Below are 13,902 nucleotides of genomic sequence, written 5' to 3'. Positions count from 1 at the left end.
CGGGGGCTGCTCCTGTCCCCACCTCACACCCCAAGGCAGGGCGTTCAGGGTTCCCTGACAGGACCGGCCCAGGCGAGAGGCATGCGCTACCCACCACAGCAAGCTCGTTCAGGCTTTATTTGACTGACCAGAGACATGAAAGAGGGCCACGCCTCCAAAGAAGAAATCAACTGGCTTCCATTTCCTGGCTCCCTAGCCGGCGGACATCGCTGCTCCCATCCCATCTCCCAGTGAGGGGCAGGGGCAGGGGCAGGCAGAGGCTAGTGTGGATGGCTCCTGGCCCACGTGCCCTCTAGTCAAGGGCAGGGCACTTCCCGACGCCAGTCGAGGCCTGCCCAGTTCAGAGTGGCATGGGACCGTGGCAAAGTTCTGCCTACTTGAGCCCAGGCCCCGAGGACTCGGCACCACTATCCCAGAGAGAAACATCTGGGCCAAGTCTAGGGGTACAAAGGAATGTGACATCCCGAGGGTCCCCCCCCCAGGAAGCCCCTCCGCCCTGCCTCACCGCAGCCCCTGAAGCCCTTCCCTTTCTAGTTCACAAAATAAACAGCTTTTCTGTCTGAGATGTCTGGGCCACAGGGGTCTCCCCCAAGGCGAGGGTCTCTAGTTTCCTCATTCCTTGGCACTGTGGGGGTGGGGTCACAAGGCAGGTCTTCCATCTCCCCCCACCCCCCTTTAAAAAGGGTCTTCACAAACAGGGAGGCCAGCTTTGGACTTTATCCCTGAGGTAGTTGTCTGTGGGTCCTTTCCAAGTATACCTGAAATGTAAAGATGTCAATCCCGAGTGGTTCTGTGCACAGAGGCCCCACCCCGCCCCACCCCTCCGGGCTCTCCAGGGGCTTCCCTCAGGTGTCAGTGTCTGAGTGGGGGTCCTGGGGCCAGCACTGGCTGCTTAGAGGCTGGTTTCCAGGTGCAGGTCTCGGGGGTCTGTGGGATCTCAGGACCCTCCAGAGTCATCTGTCAAAGACACAGCAAACAGGCAACTCAGAAGCCAGGCTGGGCTGGCCCCCCAGGGAGGGCGCGCTCGGCCTCCCCTAGAACACACACCTGGATCTGACTGCCGGGTTCTTTTGGGAACATCCAGGCCGTACTCTCCCAGCTTCCTCTTGGCACAGTCCTGGCAGGCGTTTCCTGGGGGCAGACACCGACCCCACCCCATCAAGACAGCTGTGGGGGCCCGCCCTAAACACTGCTCTGGACAGCTTCCAGAGGGTTGGGGGGGTACCCCTAGGGCTGCCCAGCACCAAGTCCAAGGGCCAGGCCCCTCACAGAGTGACCATCAAAGGGGCTTTGGCCATTCTCCCCACCCTCCCCCCCAGGGCCAGAGGGATGGTCTTTACCTAATAGTGTTGTACTGTCCACTCGATCAGCATCTACAAGTGAGAAGAAACATCCCGTGAGCCACGGAGCTGCAGCCAACACGCACGGGGCCTGGACGACAGTGGCCCGGCCATTCCTGCCACCCCAGCCCACCCATCTCCTCTCACAGAGAGGAAGCCTGAGGCAATAGATCAGCCAGCATTTATTAGGTGCCTGCTGTATTCAGGCAGACGTGTGGTGCCACCTTCTGCTGTCTACCCTCCTGGTCCGGGTGCTGGGGGGCCCCTGCCCGTCTCCCCTCGGGCCCTAGGACCACCATCGATTCTCCTCTCAGGGACTCAGTCTGTTCACCTTGGACCAGGGCTGTTTAGATTGTAACTGTATGGCTAGCACCCAGCCCAGGGTGGGGGATCTGCGACCTCCAGGCCACATGTGGCCCAGCCTTCTAACAGAGTCAAAGTTTTATGGAACAAATCCTTTTATGAAGGGGAGTTGTCGGTGAAGTTTGGGGTCAGTCAAAGAGCCACACTCGAGACCCTAGAGGGCCCACGTGGCCTTGAATTACCCAGCCCAAGGACTGGCACACACTAGGGACTCAATAAATGCTCGCTGAATTGAATTGATGGTGAAACTGTCATGGGTCCACTTTGCTTACAGTTCTGATTTGCTTTGTTTCAACAGAGAAGGCAGGGAGGGAGACTTCAATTGTCCAAACCTTGTACCCTGCCCCTCCCCCGGCCCCCACCAACGATCCTTCAACAGAGACTGGCAGGACAAAGTTAGGCTACGGGGACCTTGTGCCCAACAGCACAATGACGTGAATAACACATCAACAGCCACACCACTCAGTGCAGCGCCAGGGCAGGGACGAGGCCGCCAAGCCCTCTCAACATCCCGCCATCAACGGTACTTCAAGATCGCAAGGGCCCGTGTTCTCCCCGACACCCCTCCTCCTCGGCGTCTTCCTGAGTCTGGGGACGTCCTCTGGGCCGCTCCCCAAAGGTGGGCTTGACCGTCTCTTTTGTACAGATCAGAACACGCCATACTCAGCCGGGAGCTGTCCTGGTCCCAAACGGTTACCAATCCTGTCTGCCTCTACCCTTCACCGGCAGACTGTGCCCGCCCTCCTTGCCCCCGGGTAGGCCGACCCTAGGGGGCCCACAGCCTCTGAGCCGCCACAGGGCCCCGGTCTCCGTGACCATACCCTTAAGCCACCGGCTTTCACGGACACAGACACACAGACATATCCTCCGAGTGCACCTGGGCTGCGCTGCTTGCAGATCTGGGCAGCAAGGTCTCGCACATAGTCTGGAAAGTAGTCAAAGCAATCCCCGTAGGAGACAACTTTGATGCCATGCAGAAGCATGTCAGCCTGGTGTTTGAAGAAATGGTCCTCGTTCTCCTTGAGCACCACCATGAAGTGCTCCAAATCTACCTTGTCCTGCACAGAGTACAGGAAAAGGGCCTGGAATATCTGGTCCCTCAGCGTCTCGCCGCAGCCCACAAACAGAAAGGACTTAGTGCGGTACAGGTTCTGCAGAACTTCCTAGGAGGAAACAGAAGTAGTGAGAGCTTGGGCCCGCCCTCCCCGCTGCTTCCAGGGCCAACCGTAATACCACGCTTGCTCTTTAAAGCCCTTCATCAACTCACAACCCGCCTTCCCAAGACCCTCCATCTCTGGCCGTCCCCCTGGCCTGGCAGGCTCTCCCTCCTCTGCTGACCACTCACCCACCTGGCGTCCTTCCAGCCCCAACTAAAATCCCACCTCCCCTGGAAAGCCTTCCCCAAGCCCTCTTCATTCCAGGGCCTTCCCTCTTCTCACCATTTCCTATTTATCAGATTTAGCTTCTTTGTATACATTCGCATGTCATCTCCCCCACTGGACTGTAAGCTGCTTGAAGGCAGGCACCGTCATCTGCCTCTTTTTGTATCCCCAGTACTTAGCAGAGTGCCAGGCACAGAGAAGGTGCTTAATAAATGTTTACTGAATGGAGGAATGGACGAGGCAGACAGAACCACGCCGGCTGCCGGGCTGGCTGAACCAAGCAACAGGCCTTTTCCTGAAGCCCCGTGTGAGCGTGGACACGCCTCTGCCCTTTACGCCTCCCTCAATCCCGCGGACTCCCGTCCGTCTCCTCGGTTAAATGAGCGCCAAGGCCCCTGGTAGCTCTGCGCTGCTACAATTCGGCAACCAGAAAACCTGGAAATTGTGTCACTGTGTATGAAATGCTAAATGTACCCACTAGCTCCCCCCGTAGAAGGTTCTTGGGGCACAGGGCCCGGCACATAGTGGGCACTTTAGAAATGCCTGCTAACTCTGTTATTTGTAAAGCCACGCAATCTGGCTTTCACCGTTGGGGGCTGGGTCAAGTCATCCAAAGCTAATGAGCTTTGCTATACTCAGCCCTAAAACTTCCTCCAAAGACCTACTCATTTAACAGACCTCCAGGACCTTCCTGAGCGGAGACTCCTGGCACAGTTTTCATTTTCCTGTTTTTCAGAATCTTAAGGTTTTGGAGGAGGAGGACGTGCTCAGAAGCAAAAGGCTGTCAGAGACAAGCCCACCAGAAAGGCCTCGTTTTCCGGATCTAGGAGTGGCTCAGACGCAGCCACGGCCCTGCCCGACACAGCAACACTGCTGTCCCGTGGCACGTGGCTGGTGAAAGCTAATCGTGTTGGGGGGGCCTTTTTTTTGAGCTTAAAAATCTTCAAAGTCCTCAAACTTAAATTTAGAAAAAACACATCAAGAAGGGAAGATGTACTTGGTAAAGGCCACAAAGGAGTGAGGAATCTGCCAGGAAGCACAGGGCAGCAGGCTACCTGCCAGCCCAGAAACCTCGTCACAACTCCCAAGCAGGACATCCAGACCAGCCCCGCGGAAGCACTCTGCTATGGGCAGAGATCACAGGAGCAGGAGGCCGAGGCTTCGGGGGGCACCTCTGGGGGTCCAGCAGGGCGGTGCCCGAGCCCCGCCGGCGACTCGCCGTCCGTCAGCCACCCCCTGGGGTACGGGCCCTTGTGCTGCTGCGGCCTGGCCGGGCACCCAGCTTCACAGACAAGCGCTGCCCACGGCCGCTTTACTTTCCATGTCCCCAGTGTCCAGCTGTGAAGCCCCCACGCTCTTCTGCCCTTCCATGCGGGGTCTGGGCTCCCGGTTGGTGGGGGTGGAGGAAATGGGGAAAAAGAGCAAGGAAGGAGGGGGTTCTCAGCCCCCTAAGCTGGCCCAGGCTTTGGAGGGGACTGGGAGGCTTTCGCCCCTTCTGGGAAATGCAAAGCTAAAGGCTCAGCAGGGGACAGTGCCCTTAGAGAGCCCTTTCATTTTACAGATAGGGAAACTGAGGCCAAGACAAGCAAAAGGCCTCTCAAGGAGTAACACCAGCAGAGCTGGAACGGGAAGCCCGGTTCTCTGACGCCTGGACAAGCCCTACGGACGGCGCTAACAGGCTAACACGAGCGCCAGGCTGCAGCTGCCTGTGGACAGCAAGAAAGGGCCTTTCCTACCATTACTTCTGGGTCCTGGGTCACGTCTTTATATCCTGAAGGGTCCAAGACCATGCCACAGGGATCCGTGTATAAGCCGTGAATGTGAAGGACTCCGTACTTCATGTGCCCTCTGGCCCACTGCAGAACCTGCCAAAACAAGTCCACGCCGACTCAGAACAGAAACCCCCAGGGATCCCACCAGAACCCAGACTCCTCTTCTGTCCTGACCTCGACTTGAAGGGGAGCCCACTGAAGGGTGCTCTCAGGCGGACCACGGAATCCCAGGCCTCCGAGACTTGGCATGAACACGCACGCTCCCCACAGCATCTCCCCCAAGGAGATCCTGCCTCCTGGGGTCAGGGGCTCCGAGCTCTCCCTTTGGGGACCAACTTGTGGAATCGGCAGGGGCACGAGGGATTTCAATCGCCTCATCTGACAGCCCCAACAGCTCCCATTTATGTCAGACTTTAAGGTTCACAAAGCAAGTGGCCGACACCATCGAGCTCTCGGCACAAATCTGGCCTCAGCCACGAGACTGGAACAAGTCACTTACCTGTTCTGTGCCTCGGTTTCTCTCTTGATTCAGAGGCCTACTTCAGAGGAGCCAGCAAGCCTAACTAGCTACCTGACAAACAGGCATCTCCCCAACCCCCATGAACATCAAGCTAGCAGCCAGTGAACTGTCCGGCACCACACAGGGGCCCGGCTCTTGCCAGGACCACCTCTGACCTGTCCCCAAGGCAGAAGGCCACGGCACCCTCCGCGTGGCCCATCCCTGAGACTGTCTCCAGTTTATCCTGTCTGTGCGGAGCTGCTGGCACACTGCCTCTCCCCTCGGACTGGAAGCTTCCTGAGGACAAGGCCCGGCACGTAGTACAGCGCCTTTAATAAAAGCTTGTTGACTGGACATAACCACCAGGATTCCCGACTCTCTGGGAGAAGGCAACACACATCACCATTTGTGGCAAATCTATTCTCCCCACATTCCACATCACAGTATAGACCGGGGTGGGGGGCCTTCGAGGTCCTTGGGGGCGGCCTTTTGACGAGTCCAGGTTTCACAGAACACATCCTTTTATGAAGGGGATCTGTTCTGTGGAAGTTTGGATTCAGGCCAAGGGCTGCCCCCGACGACTCAGAGGGCCGCGTGTGGCCTCGAGGCCGCAGGTCCCGCCCCCTGGTGTGTACTTAGCCGTCAGATTCTTTGCTAAATGGTTGCAGACCTCTGGATTTCATGATCTTGTGCAGGTAAGGGCAGAAGGGAACCAAAAGTATTGGCTGGCCCCAGGAGGAGGACAGAAAGGCCCTTGGGAAACATGTTACTACCTGGGGGTCGAAAGGACGGGATATTGGTGGCTCCAGACCTTGCCTGACTGTGCGCTCTAGTAACAGCAGGAGGGTCAACTGCCCATTCAAGTCAGGACACCTGCTTCCTAGCCTGGCTCTGCCTCAGTTTCCTCCTCTGCAGAAGCAGTGCAGAAGCCTGCCAGCGCTGAGCCTCACCCTTCCCTACCTTGGTCTTATCTTTCAAATCTAAGGATTCCATTGGCTTGTTCTGCTGCTGGCCGAAGATCTCCAGCAGGTTGTCATAGTTGGTGGTGAGGACCATGGTTCCCCGCTCCATCAGGCTGAGGATGGACTGCAGCACCGTCGGGTTCTGGATGTGCTGCTCCAGGTCGTCAAAGACTTCCATTAGACAGTCCTGGAAGAAGTTGGGCTTGGTGTCCCCCGTGCGCTGTGGAGGCAAAACCACGCCGCTCGGTGACGGAGCGCACAACCACGGCCCTCCCCCTCCAGGCCGTCCCAGGCCAGGTGATCGATGCTGGGTCACCCAGCTAGGGCCAGCCTAAGGGGCACATCTTGGATGGAGTCCTTTGTCAGCTTTCAGGTGACGCTCAGTAGAGAGCCTCTGTGACCCCACACCAGCCCGGGAACAGCAAGCTGGCATCTCGGGTTAGGGAGGGCAGCTACCGCGAGCCTCACTGCACAGCTGAGGCCCAGGGTGACGGGCCCAGGGAGCAGCACGGCTAGAACTCCAGCTCCTGTCTCCCCCTCAAAGGGGGGTTTGTTTTTGAAGCGTTTTCTTCACTGTGAGGGGCAGCCTCACATAGCGCCCACAGAGGAGGTCAGAGCGTACAGCAGACCAGGGCTCGTGTCCCCTCTGACCCTGGACAAGTCACTGACCCTCTTGATGCCCCAGGTGAGCTTTACTGAGAGTGAGGTTTCAGCTGAGAGTTCCCTAAAAACCTGGCCCTGGTCCCGGGCCAACCAGTCCTGACCCAGACGGGGAAAACCAGAAATGCCTCCACGGGGAACAGGACGGAGGGCAGGAGAAGGGGAGACGCCACACGTGGCTGCCGGGCACTTCACGCGGGCTCCCTCGCCAGGGGCCCCACGGACCCTCCCGTGCCGGAACCTCACCGGCGACATCTTTCGGATCAGATCGTGAGCGACCACAAGCAGGTCTCGGTCTTTCATCACTTTCTTCCGGAATTCCGCGACATCTCCCGGATGCAGGACCTCCAGCTGCTCGGCCGCTTCCAGGACTGCTTCGATGCAGCTCCTCCAGGAGCAGAGGGCCCGGATGCCCGGGGCCACCGCGGCACTGACGCCCGTCCCAATGACCAGCAGGAGGTCATGGGGCTGCTTCCTTATTAGACTTTTTAAAAACTTCCTGGTGGGAAAGAGGCCAGGACGAGAGTCAGAGGCCAGCCTGCGCGACAGCTGAAGCAAACTTCAGCCCCCTCATCCCTCCCTCGCACTGGGGGCACCGGGCACCTCGGCTCCATCTCAATCATGAGGTACGTGTCGGGCAGGGACCAGAGCTTTCTCCTCGCCAACCCCACCTCCCCGTCAGCTCCGGGCCCGGCACCATCGTATCTCTAAGAGGCAGCCGAGAGTTCGGTGAAAGAAGGGTAACAAAACCGGTGGTGGCAATGGCTGAGCCTGAAACACCTGATACAAACGGGCCATACCGACCAAAGGAGCCTCCCTCAGGAGGATCCCGTCAAAAAGCCGGGGGCAGTGTCCTGCCATCCCTCCTTTGCTTCACTCTGAGTCACACATGAGGCCTTCTCTCTCTGGGCCTCCGGGGAGGCGGAAGGAAAGGCCGGCGGGGGCTCGCCAGGAATATCTCTTCCTTCAACTCGGCATTTCCCCAAACCAGCAGTGGCTGAAGGCAGGTGCTGTGGCCGTGATGACCGCTTCTGGGCCTTCCCGGGGAGGCCACAACAAGAGCTCTCATCTCTTACCTGGATTTCTGCTCACTTCTACTGGGTGTCTTCTCTGCTGAATCCATCTGTAAATCCTGCGAAAAAGAAAAACCCATCAGAAGCTCAGCTGATGGCAGAGTCCTCGCTCCCCAAACGAGGCAAAGCCGTTAAAAGTAACAAACCCTCAAAGCCCGTCCCAGGCGCTGAGCTCAGCGGCTCCAGCCAGGCTGAAGGTGAAAAGGGGATTGAGAGCCAGGCCCGAAGGACCCGGCACAGGGCCGGGGCACCGCTGCCGACCTCCAGCATCCCCGGCGGGCTGCGGCTGCTGAGGTCTCGGGGGCAGAGCCAGGGGACGAGGATCGGACGGCGGCGGGAACCCGCCGGGGCCAGGGAACGCCCAGGAAGGGGTTCCTGCTTCGGTTCTAGACCGGGCTAGGGAGCGTCTCAGGGTGGGCACCCGACTCCCCCCAGTTTTCTCGTCCCTGTCTCCCACGGAGACACGGGCTCAGGGCTCTATCCGGCTGAGCGCCCGGCGCCGTGCGGGGGCCGGGGGGGAGTCAAGATGCCCACAGCCCCCCGTGTTTCCCCACTCCCCATGTCGCTTCTCACACTTGCGGGCACAGAGGGCGCGACCCCCCCGCACGGCGCCTTAAACCTGTTTCCACACTGGTCGTGTTGTAAGGAAGGAGGAGGAGGAAAAACCAGACAGGAAAAGCAGCCCGGGGCCGGCTTCCTTCCGTCCGCGCTGAGTCCATCCCCGGCAGGGATCGCCCCCCTCCGGCCCTGCCCGCAGCCCCTCCCCACTCATCGCCCCCTGGGGAAGGCGGGGCGACCCCAACCCGGCAGGGCCTGGGAGCAGATGCCGAGACGGGGGTCTGGGGGGACCTCGGCATCTGCCCAAGGGACGGCTCGAGAGACCGGGCGGGGGGCGATCGCAGCCCCCCCCCCCGTGTGTCCCCCGGGCCGGGGGGGTCTTCCAGCCCCCCCCCATCACGCTGACAAGGAAGGCGGCCCTGTCCGCAGAGCCGCCCCCTCCTCCGGAGGGGTAAACTGAGGCCCCCCCGGTGCGCCACCTGACGGGACATGGGGAGGAGAGGCCAGGACCCCCCGCCCCGCCTTCGCGGCCTGCCTCAGTTTCCCCCCCAGAAAACGGGGGCAATAACAGCACTTCCGTGGAGGAGGGGCATGAGACCCCCCCCACGATGGGGGAGGGGGGACACGCGGGGTCGGGGGGGGTCTCTGTGGTGAAGAGGAAGGTGCTCACTCACCGGGGTGGACGGTCGCGGGGCCCCCTGTGCACCTGAGGCGGTGGCGGCGGGGGCAGCTCCTCCTCCTCCTCCTCCTCTTCCTCCTCGTCCGGCTGGGGTCGGCGATCCAGGCCCCGCATCCGCCGCCTCCGGCAGGGGGAGGGGGAGGGGCGGGGGCGGGGGCGGGGGCGGCGCGCGCCGCTCAGGGTCCCGCGCAGGCGCAACTCCTCCGCGAGGGGGCCGAGGCGCGCGCCCGGGGGCCACCACGCGCAGGCGCGACCCTCTCTCGCGAAAGAGACCGTTACGCGGGGAAGGCGGGCTCGCGGTCACCGTGACGCGCAGGCGCGGACTCCCAGCCAAAGCGGAGAGGGGCGCAGACGGGAAAGGGTGGGGAAAGAAGAGATGCACGCGCGCGCACTCGCGACGACCGGCCGGGAAAACGCTGACCGGCACAGGCACGCGCTCATTTATTCAGCACTCCCGCCCGCGCGCGCGCAAGCGCAGGACGACGTTCCCGGCGTCCCTCCCTCCGGCGCAGGCGCGACCTCGGAAGTGGAGACGGGAAATGAAACCGCCTCAGCAAACACTCGCCGGCTGGTGCTCACACCGAGTCTTCCGGCGGGACCCTCGCTCCACGCGCCGGAAAGTTCCGGCCATCCCCAGCGGCCCTCCGGACTGAGCCGAAGGTCGCACCACGTCCCCGCAAGACACGCGCGCGCTGTCACAATCATGGACAAGCAGCGTGGGGCAGTGGAAACCACCCCTGCCCTCGAGGGACTTCTACTCTAAGGGGGGGCTCAGGCCGGGGGGAGGGGGTGGGCGTGGCAGCAGGCGTGGGTGGACCTGGAGTCTGCAGGGGATGGCCCTCCTGGCAGGAGGCCCGGTCAGGGCTAAGGCCCGGAGGTGGGAGACGGAGTGCCGCACTAGCCAGGCTGAACACCCGAGTCGCCGTGGTCGGGGAGCTCCAGGAGCCCAGCGTCCTCTGCTCTGGCCACCCCCCCCCCCGTAGGGGGAGGGGCTCTGTCCTTCCCCACCCCGTTGTCTTTGCTTTCCCAGCTGCCCCTGCGCCGTCCAGCTGGGGCGGAGCTGTCCGGCAGGCCGCTGGCCGTGGGCCAGGGGGAGGAAGGGAAGTAGGGCTCCGTCAGCGCCTCCCACGTGCCCAGCACCGGGCTGAGCCCTTTCCGAATCCTGCAGGCTCGGTGCTGTTGTTACCCCCGTTTGACGGATGAGGAAACCGAGGCAGAGAGCAGGTCAGTGACTTGCCCAGGGTCCCACAGCCAGGATGGATCTGCGTCTGGATTTGCACTCAGGTCTTCCTGACTCCAGGCCTGTGCCTTTTGGCATTTTGGGAGTCATTTGAGGGTTTTAGCTGAGTCTTGAAAGGTGCGAGGCAAGGAGGGGGAGCGCTCCAGGCAAAGGCTCAGAGGTGGGAGATGGAGTTTCCCTTTATAGACCACGTGACCCAGTGTGACATTCATGACCCGAAGAGCTTGGTTCTCAGTGATGCTGAGTGGAGGAGAGCCCACCTGGCAATCAGGAAGGCCTGGGTTCGAGTTTTGCCCAGTGACTTTGTGCAGGTCACTTGACTCTGCCCAGACTGTCCGATCAGCCTCAGTGGGGGAGGCTTCCCTGTTCCGGGTGTCCCTTCAGAGCCCAAGAAAGGAGGTAAGGTCCAGGCAGAGCCTGGGGGAGCACCCACACAGTGGGGGGACCATGTCATCACCGAGGTCCCTTCTAACAGAATTCTGTGATTCGGCTCATCCGTGACTGCTTCCCGCTCCACAACTCATTTTAAACACTAGATGAAATGGGGTCGGCGGACAGGTAGTGACTTCCCCGAGGCCAGAAAGTATCCCAGGACCCAGGCGTGCTGGCTCTTTCCGCAGCAGCGGGCTTCCCTCACTCATCATCTCACCTCCATTGCTGGGGCACCTTGCTCCCCGCTCCTGGGGGGACATGTCAGCAGTAGAGGCTAAGGGAGGCCAGAGACCATTGGTGACCGCCCCAGGTCATCAGAGTGTCCAGCCTTCGATGCCAGGAAGCCTGTGGCAGCCACAGGGGCCTTGGTTCTGCTTCCAAGGGGCTGAGATCCAGCGGGGGCGGGCGGGGGCCGCGGGGAGGGTCAGCAAGGCCGCAGGAGAGCAGGCATCCCAGGCCCTCGTCCACCCTCAGAGCCCAGGGTCAGGCAGAGGAAGGATGTCCTCCGGCTGCCGCCGGGCTCGGCGCCAGCTCCCTCTGCTGAAAAGCTTTCCCTGTCTCCCTGCTCCCCCTCGGGCTCCTTCCCATCTCACTCCCTTTCCTGGCTCCGTGTTCAGGCTAGTTCCCAAACTCTCTGTGAGTGTCATCTCCAGCCACCATGCGTGCCCACTGGGCTATCTGCCCGCCAGGCTTGCTCCTCCCACTGCTGAAGCCCCAGATTGTAGCTCCCTCCCTGACAAAGGGGAGCAGCAGGAGTCGGGGGGAGGGGGGCTGTCTGGCTTCCCTTCCCCTCTGGATGGCCCTCCCACACATTGGGGCTGCATAAATGTTTCCTGATTTGAACAGAAGCCCACCCATGTCCCTCGTTTTCCAGATAAGAGAGCTGAGGCCAAGGGGGGAGGGTAAGAGGGAGATTTGAATTCAGCCCCTGCCTGGGACTCCAAGCCCAGCTCTTTTTCTGAGGCCTGGGGCCCCTTTGCCCCAAGGTACTTGTCCTAGGAAGTCACAGTCAGTCCTTCTGGGGCAGAAGCCCCCCAGGGCAGAGAGAGCTAGGGATCAAAGCCAGGTCCCCTTGGCCCAATGAAGCAAGCTAGCTCATCCCAGCAGGGCGCAGGGTCAGGGGCCTGTGGAGACCTGGAAGGTGTGGGGCTTTGTCCTGATCCCAGGACCAGAGGGATTCTGAAGGCTCACTGCCTGCTCTGGGCACTGGTGCCCACCTGCATCTGCCCTAGCTTCCCTGCTCAGCTGGGCAAGGCTGTCCCCAGGCACCTGAGGCCAGGAGCTGGGGAGTCTCAGCCTCAAGGGGGAGAGAAGGTCCTCCATACGCTCTCGTCCTTCTGTCAGGCCCTTCTCCCTGACCTGGAACGGTAGAGTGGGCTCTCCCCCAGGGTGCCGTCGTTGGAGACCTAGTGGGCATCGGCCCCTGTCTCTGCCCAGCTTCTGCTCACGGCCAGACTCCTCCAGAGGAGGCGGGGAGGAGGGGAAGGGGGAACACTGACTGCTGCCCAGGGAGTGGGGCAGGTGGCAACCCCGAGACCTCCCAGAACCCAGGCAGGTCTAACCCTAACCCTGCAGAGGGGGAGACGGTCAGAATACCCTTGAGGAGAAATGGGAGGTGCAGGGCCCTGCCCACTGGGAAGAGGCTGTAGGGGATAGAGGCACAAGGCATCCTCCTCCTAGAAGCAAATGACCCCCAAATGTCCTTTGCCCCATAGGCGGCTTCTGGGCTACACTGCTGACCATGTTGGCTTCCATCTGCTGGTGGTCTGTGGAATTGCAGCTGCTCTGCCCTCTCTGTAGGGGTTAGGGTCTTCCCCATTTGGGGCTCCTCCTTTCCTCAGCTGAGGCTCCTGCCCAAGACCTGAAGGGCCAGTGCTCATGCTCCAAGTCCAAGGTTTGAGAAAACACCCTGCATCCTTCCCTGGGCTCCTGAAATCCCACTACTGAAGACCAGCTCTGAGGTCCCCCACCCAACCTCACACCGCCAGTTCCTGGATTCTATGGCCCCTCTCACACAAATGCCAAAGACATCCCATGTTCCTCAGTCAGTGCGAAAGGACAGAGAGCGTCCCACGATCCTTGGACGGCAAGGCCTCCACGTTTGGCGCTGCTCCGACCAAAGGCACCATATGAACTCTGGAGTCAGTGGGGAGTGCCAGCAGTCATGTGGGTCTTGGGGTCAGAAAGCCCTGGCCGCTCACTCTGCCCTTTTTCTTGAGTTGGAAGGGACTTCTGTGGCCAGCTAACATGACCCTTCACAAAGTCCATTCCCTTCTGGGTTCCCGGGACAGGAGTCTTATGTGCTATTCTCTGAGGTCTTTTGAAAACCTCCCCACCCTGATCCCTATTCACACACAAGCCAAGACATCACCCTGTGGTGTAAATGCTTCTCTTTGGTGAACAGCAGCTGTGCTCCCACGTTCTTCTAGACCTGAGGAACTTGGTTCATCCGGGACACTGCCAGAATGACATAAAATGGGGATTTTCCAGAATGGGTCATCCATCCTAGCCCTGTTTCACCTTGGCTTGGCACTGTCCAAACAGCTCCTGGCCCAGGGCTCCGGCTCATCCTCTTCTTGGTGCCCATCTGTTCCAAGAGGGCTGGTTTTATGAAAAAACCATAAAATAGATAAACCTTTGGTTAATTTAATTAAAAAAAAGAAAGAAGAAAACCAAATTAACAGTATCAAAAATGAAAAGGTGAATCCACCACCAATGAAGAGGAAATTAAAACAATAATCAAGAGCTATTTTGCCCAACTGTATGCCAGTAAATTTGACAATCCTTAGTGAAATGGATGAATATTTGCAAAAATATAAATTGCCCAGATTAACAGAAGAGGAAGTAAAGTACTTAAATGACCCCATCTCAGAAAAAGAAATTGAACAAGTCATCAATGAACTCCCTAGGAAAAAATCTCCAGGGCCAGATGGATTTACAAG

The 13,902-nt window shown here is 59.9% G+C and overlaps 1 protein-coding gene across 3 annotated transcripts; it reads right to left on the bottom strand.

Annotated features, from left to right (window-relative positions):
* Positions 1-98: 98 nt before the first annotated feature.
* FAM118A (family with sequence similarity 118 member A) lies at positions 99-9,418 on the bottom strand. 3 transcript variants are annotated; one of them, XM_027854319.1, is made up of 9 exons: positions 9,284-9,418; positions 8,055-8,110; positions 7,225-7,477; positions 6,317-6,505; positions 4,822-4,950; positions 2,581-2,866; positions 1,341-1,373; positions 1,048-1,131; positions 99-957 (listed from the first exon to the last, which is right to left on the bottom strand). In XM_027854319.1, the coding sequence occupies exons 2-9, from the start codon at positions 8,099-8,101 to the stop codon at positions 938-940; spliced, it is 1,041 nt and encodes a 346-aa protein (XP_027710120.1). In that variant the 5' UTR covers positions 8,102-8,110; positions 9,284-9,418; the 3' UTR covers positions 99-937. The 3 variants fall into 3 exon arrangements, with proteins under 3 accessions (XP_027710120.1, XP_027710119.1, XP_027710121.1); XM_027854318.1 differs by having other exon boundaries at positions 6,317-6,538; positions 9,284-9,417; XM_027854320.1 differs by lacking the exon at positions 99-957 and having other exon boundaries at positions 1,043-1,131; positions 2,525-2,866; positions 6,317-6,538.
* Between the last annotated feature and the right edge of the window lie 4,484 nt (positions 9,419-13,902).

The sequence above is a fragment of the Vombatus ursinus genome, unplaced genomic scaffold, assembly GCF_900497805.2.
Source record: "Vombatus ursinus unplaced genomic scaffold, bare-nosed wombat genome assembly UNPS02010394.1, whole genome shotgun sequence".
Taxonomy (NCBI): Eukaryota; Metazoa; Chordata; class Mammalia; order Diprotodontia; family Vombatidae; genus Vombatus; species Vombatus ursinus.
This window is presented reverse-complemented; position numbering and strand designations above follow the sequence as displayed.

Excerpts from the sequence above, each read along its gene's own strand:
- FAM118A (XM_027854318.1), bottom strand. The coding sequence starts at position 8,101 with ATGGATTCAGCAGAGAAGACACCCAGTAGAAGTGAGCAGAAATCCAG. Across the intron at positions 6,539-7,224 it reads TGATCCGAAAGATGTCGCCG|CGCACGGGGGACACCAAGCC; the intron begins GTGAGGTTCCGG and ends TTGCCTCCACAG. Across the intron at positions 4,951-6,316 it reads ATTTGAAAGATAAGACCAAG|GTTCTGCAGTGGGCCAGAGG; the intron begins GTAGGGAAGGGT and ends TTGTTTTGGCAG.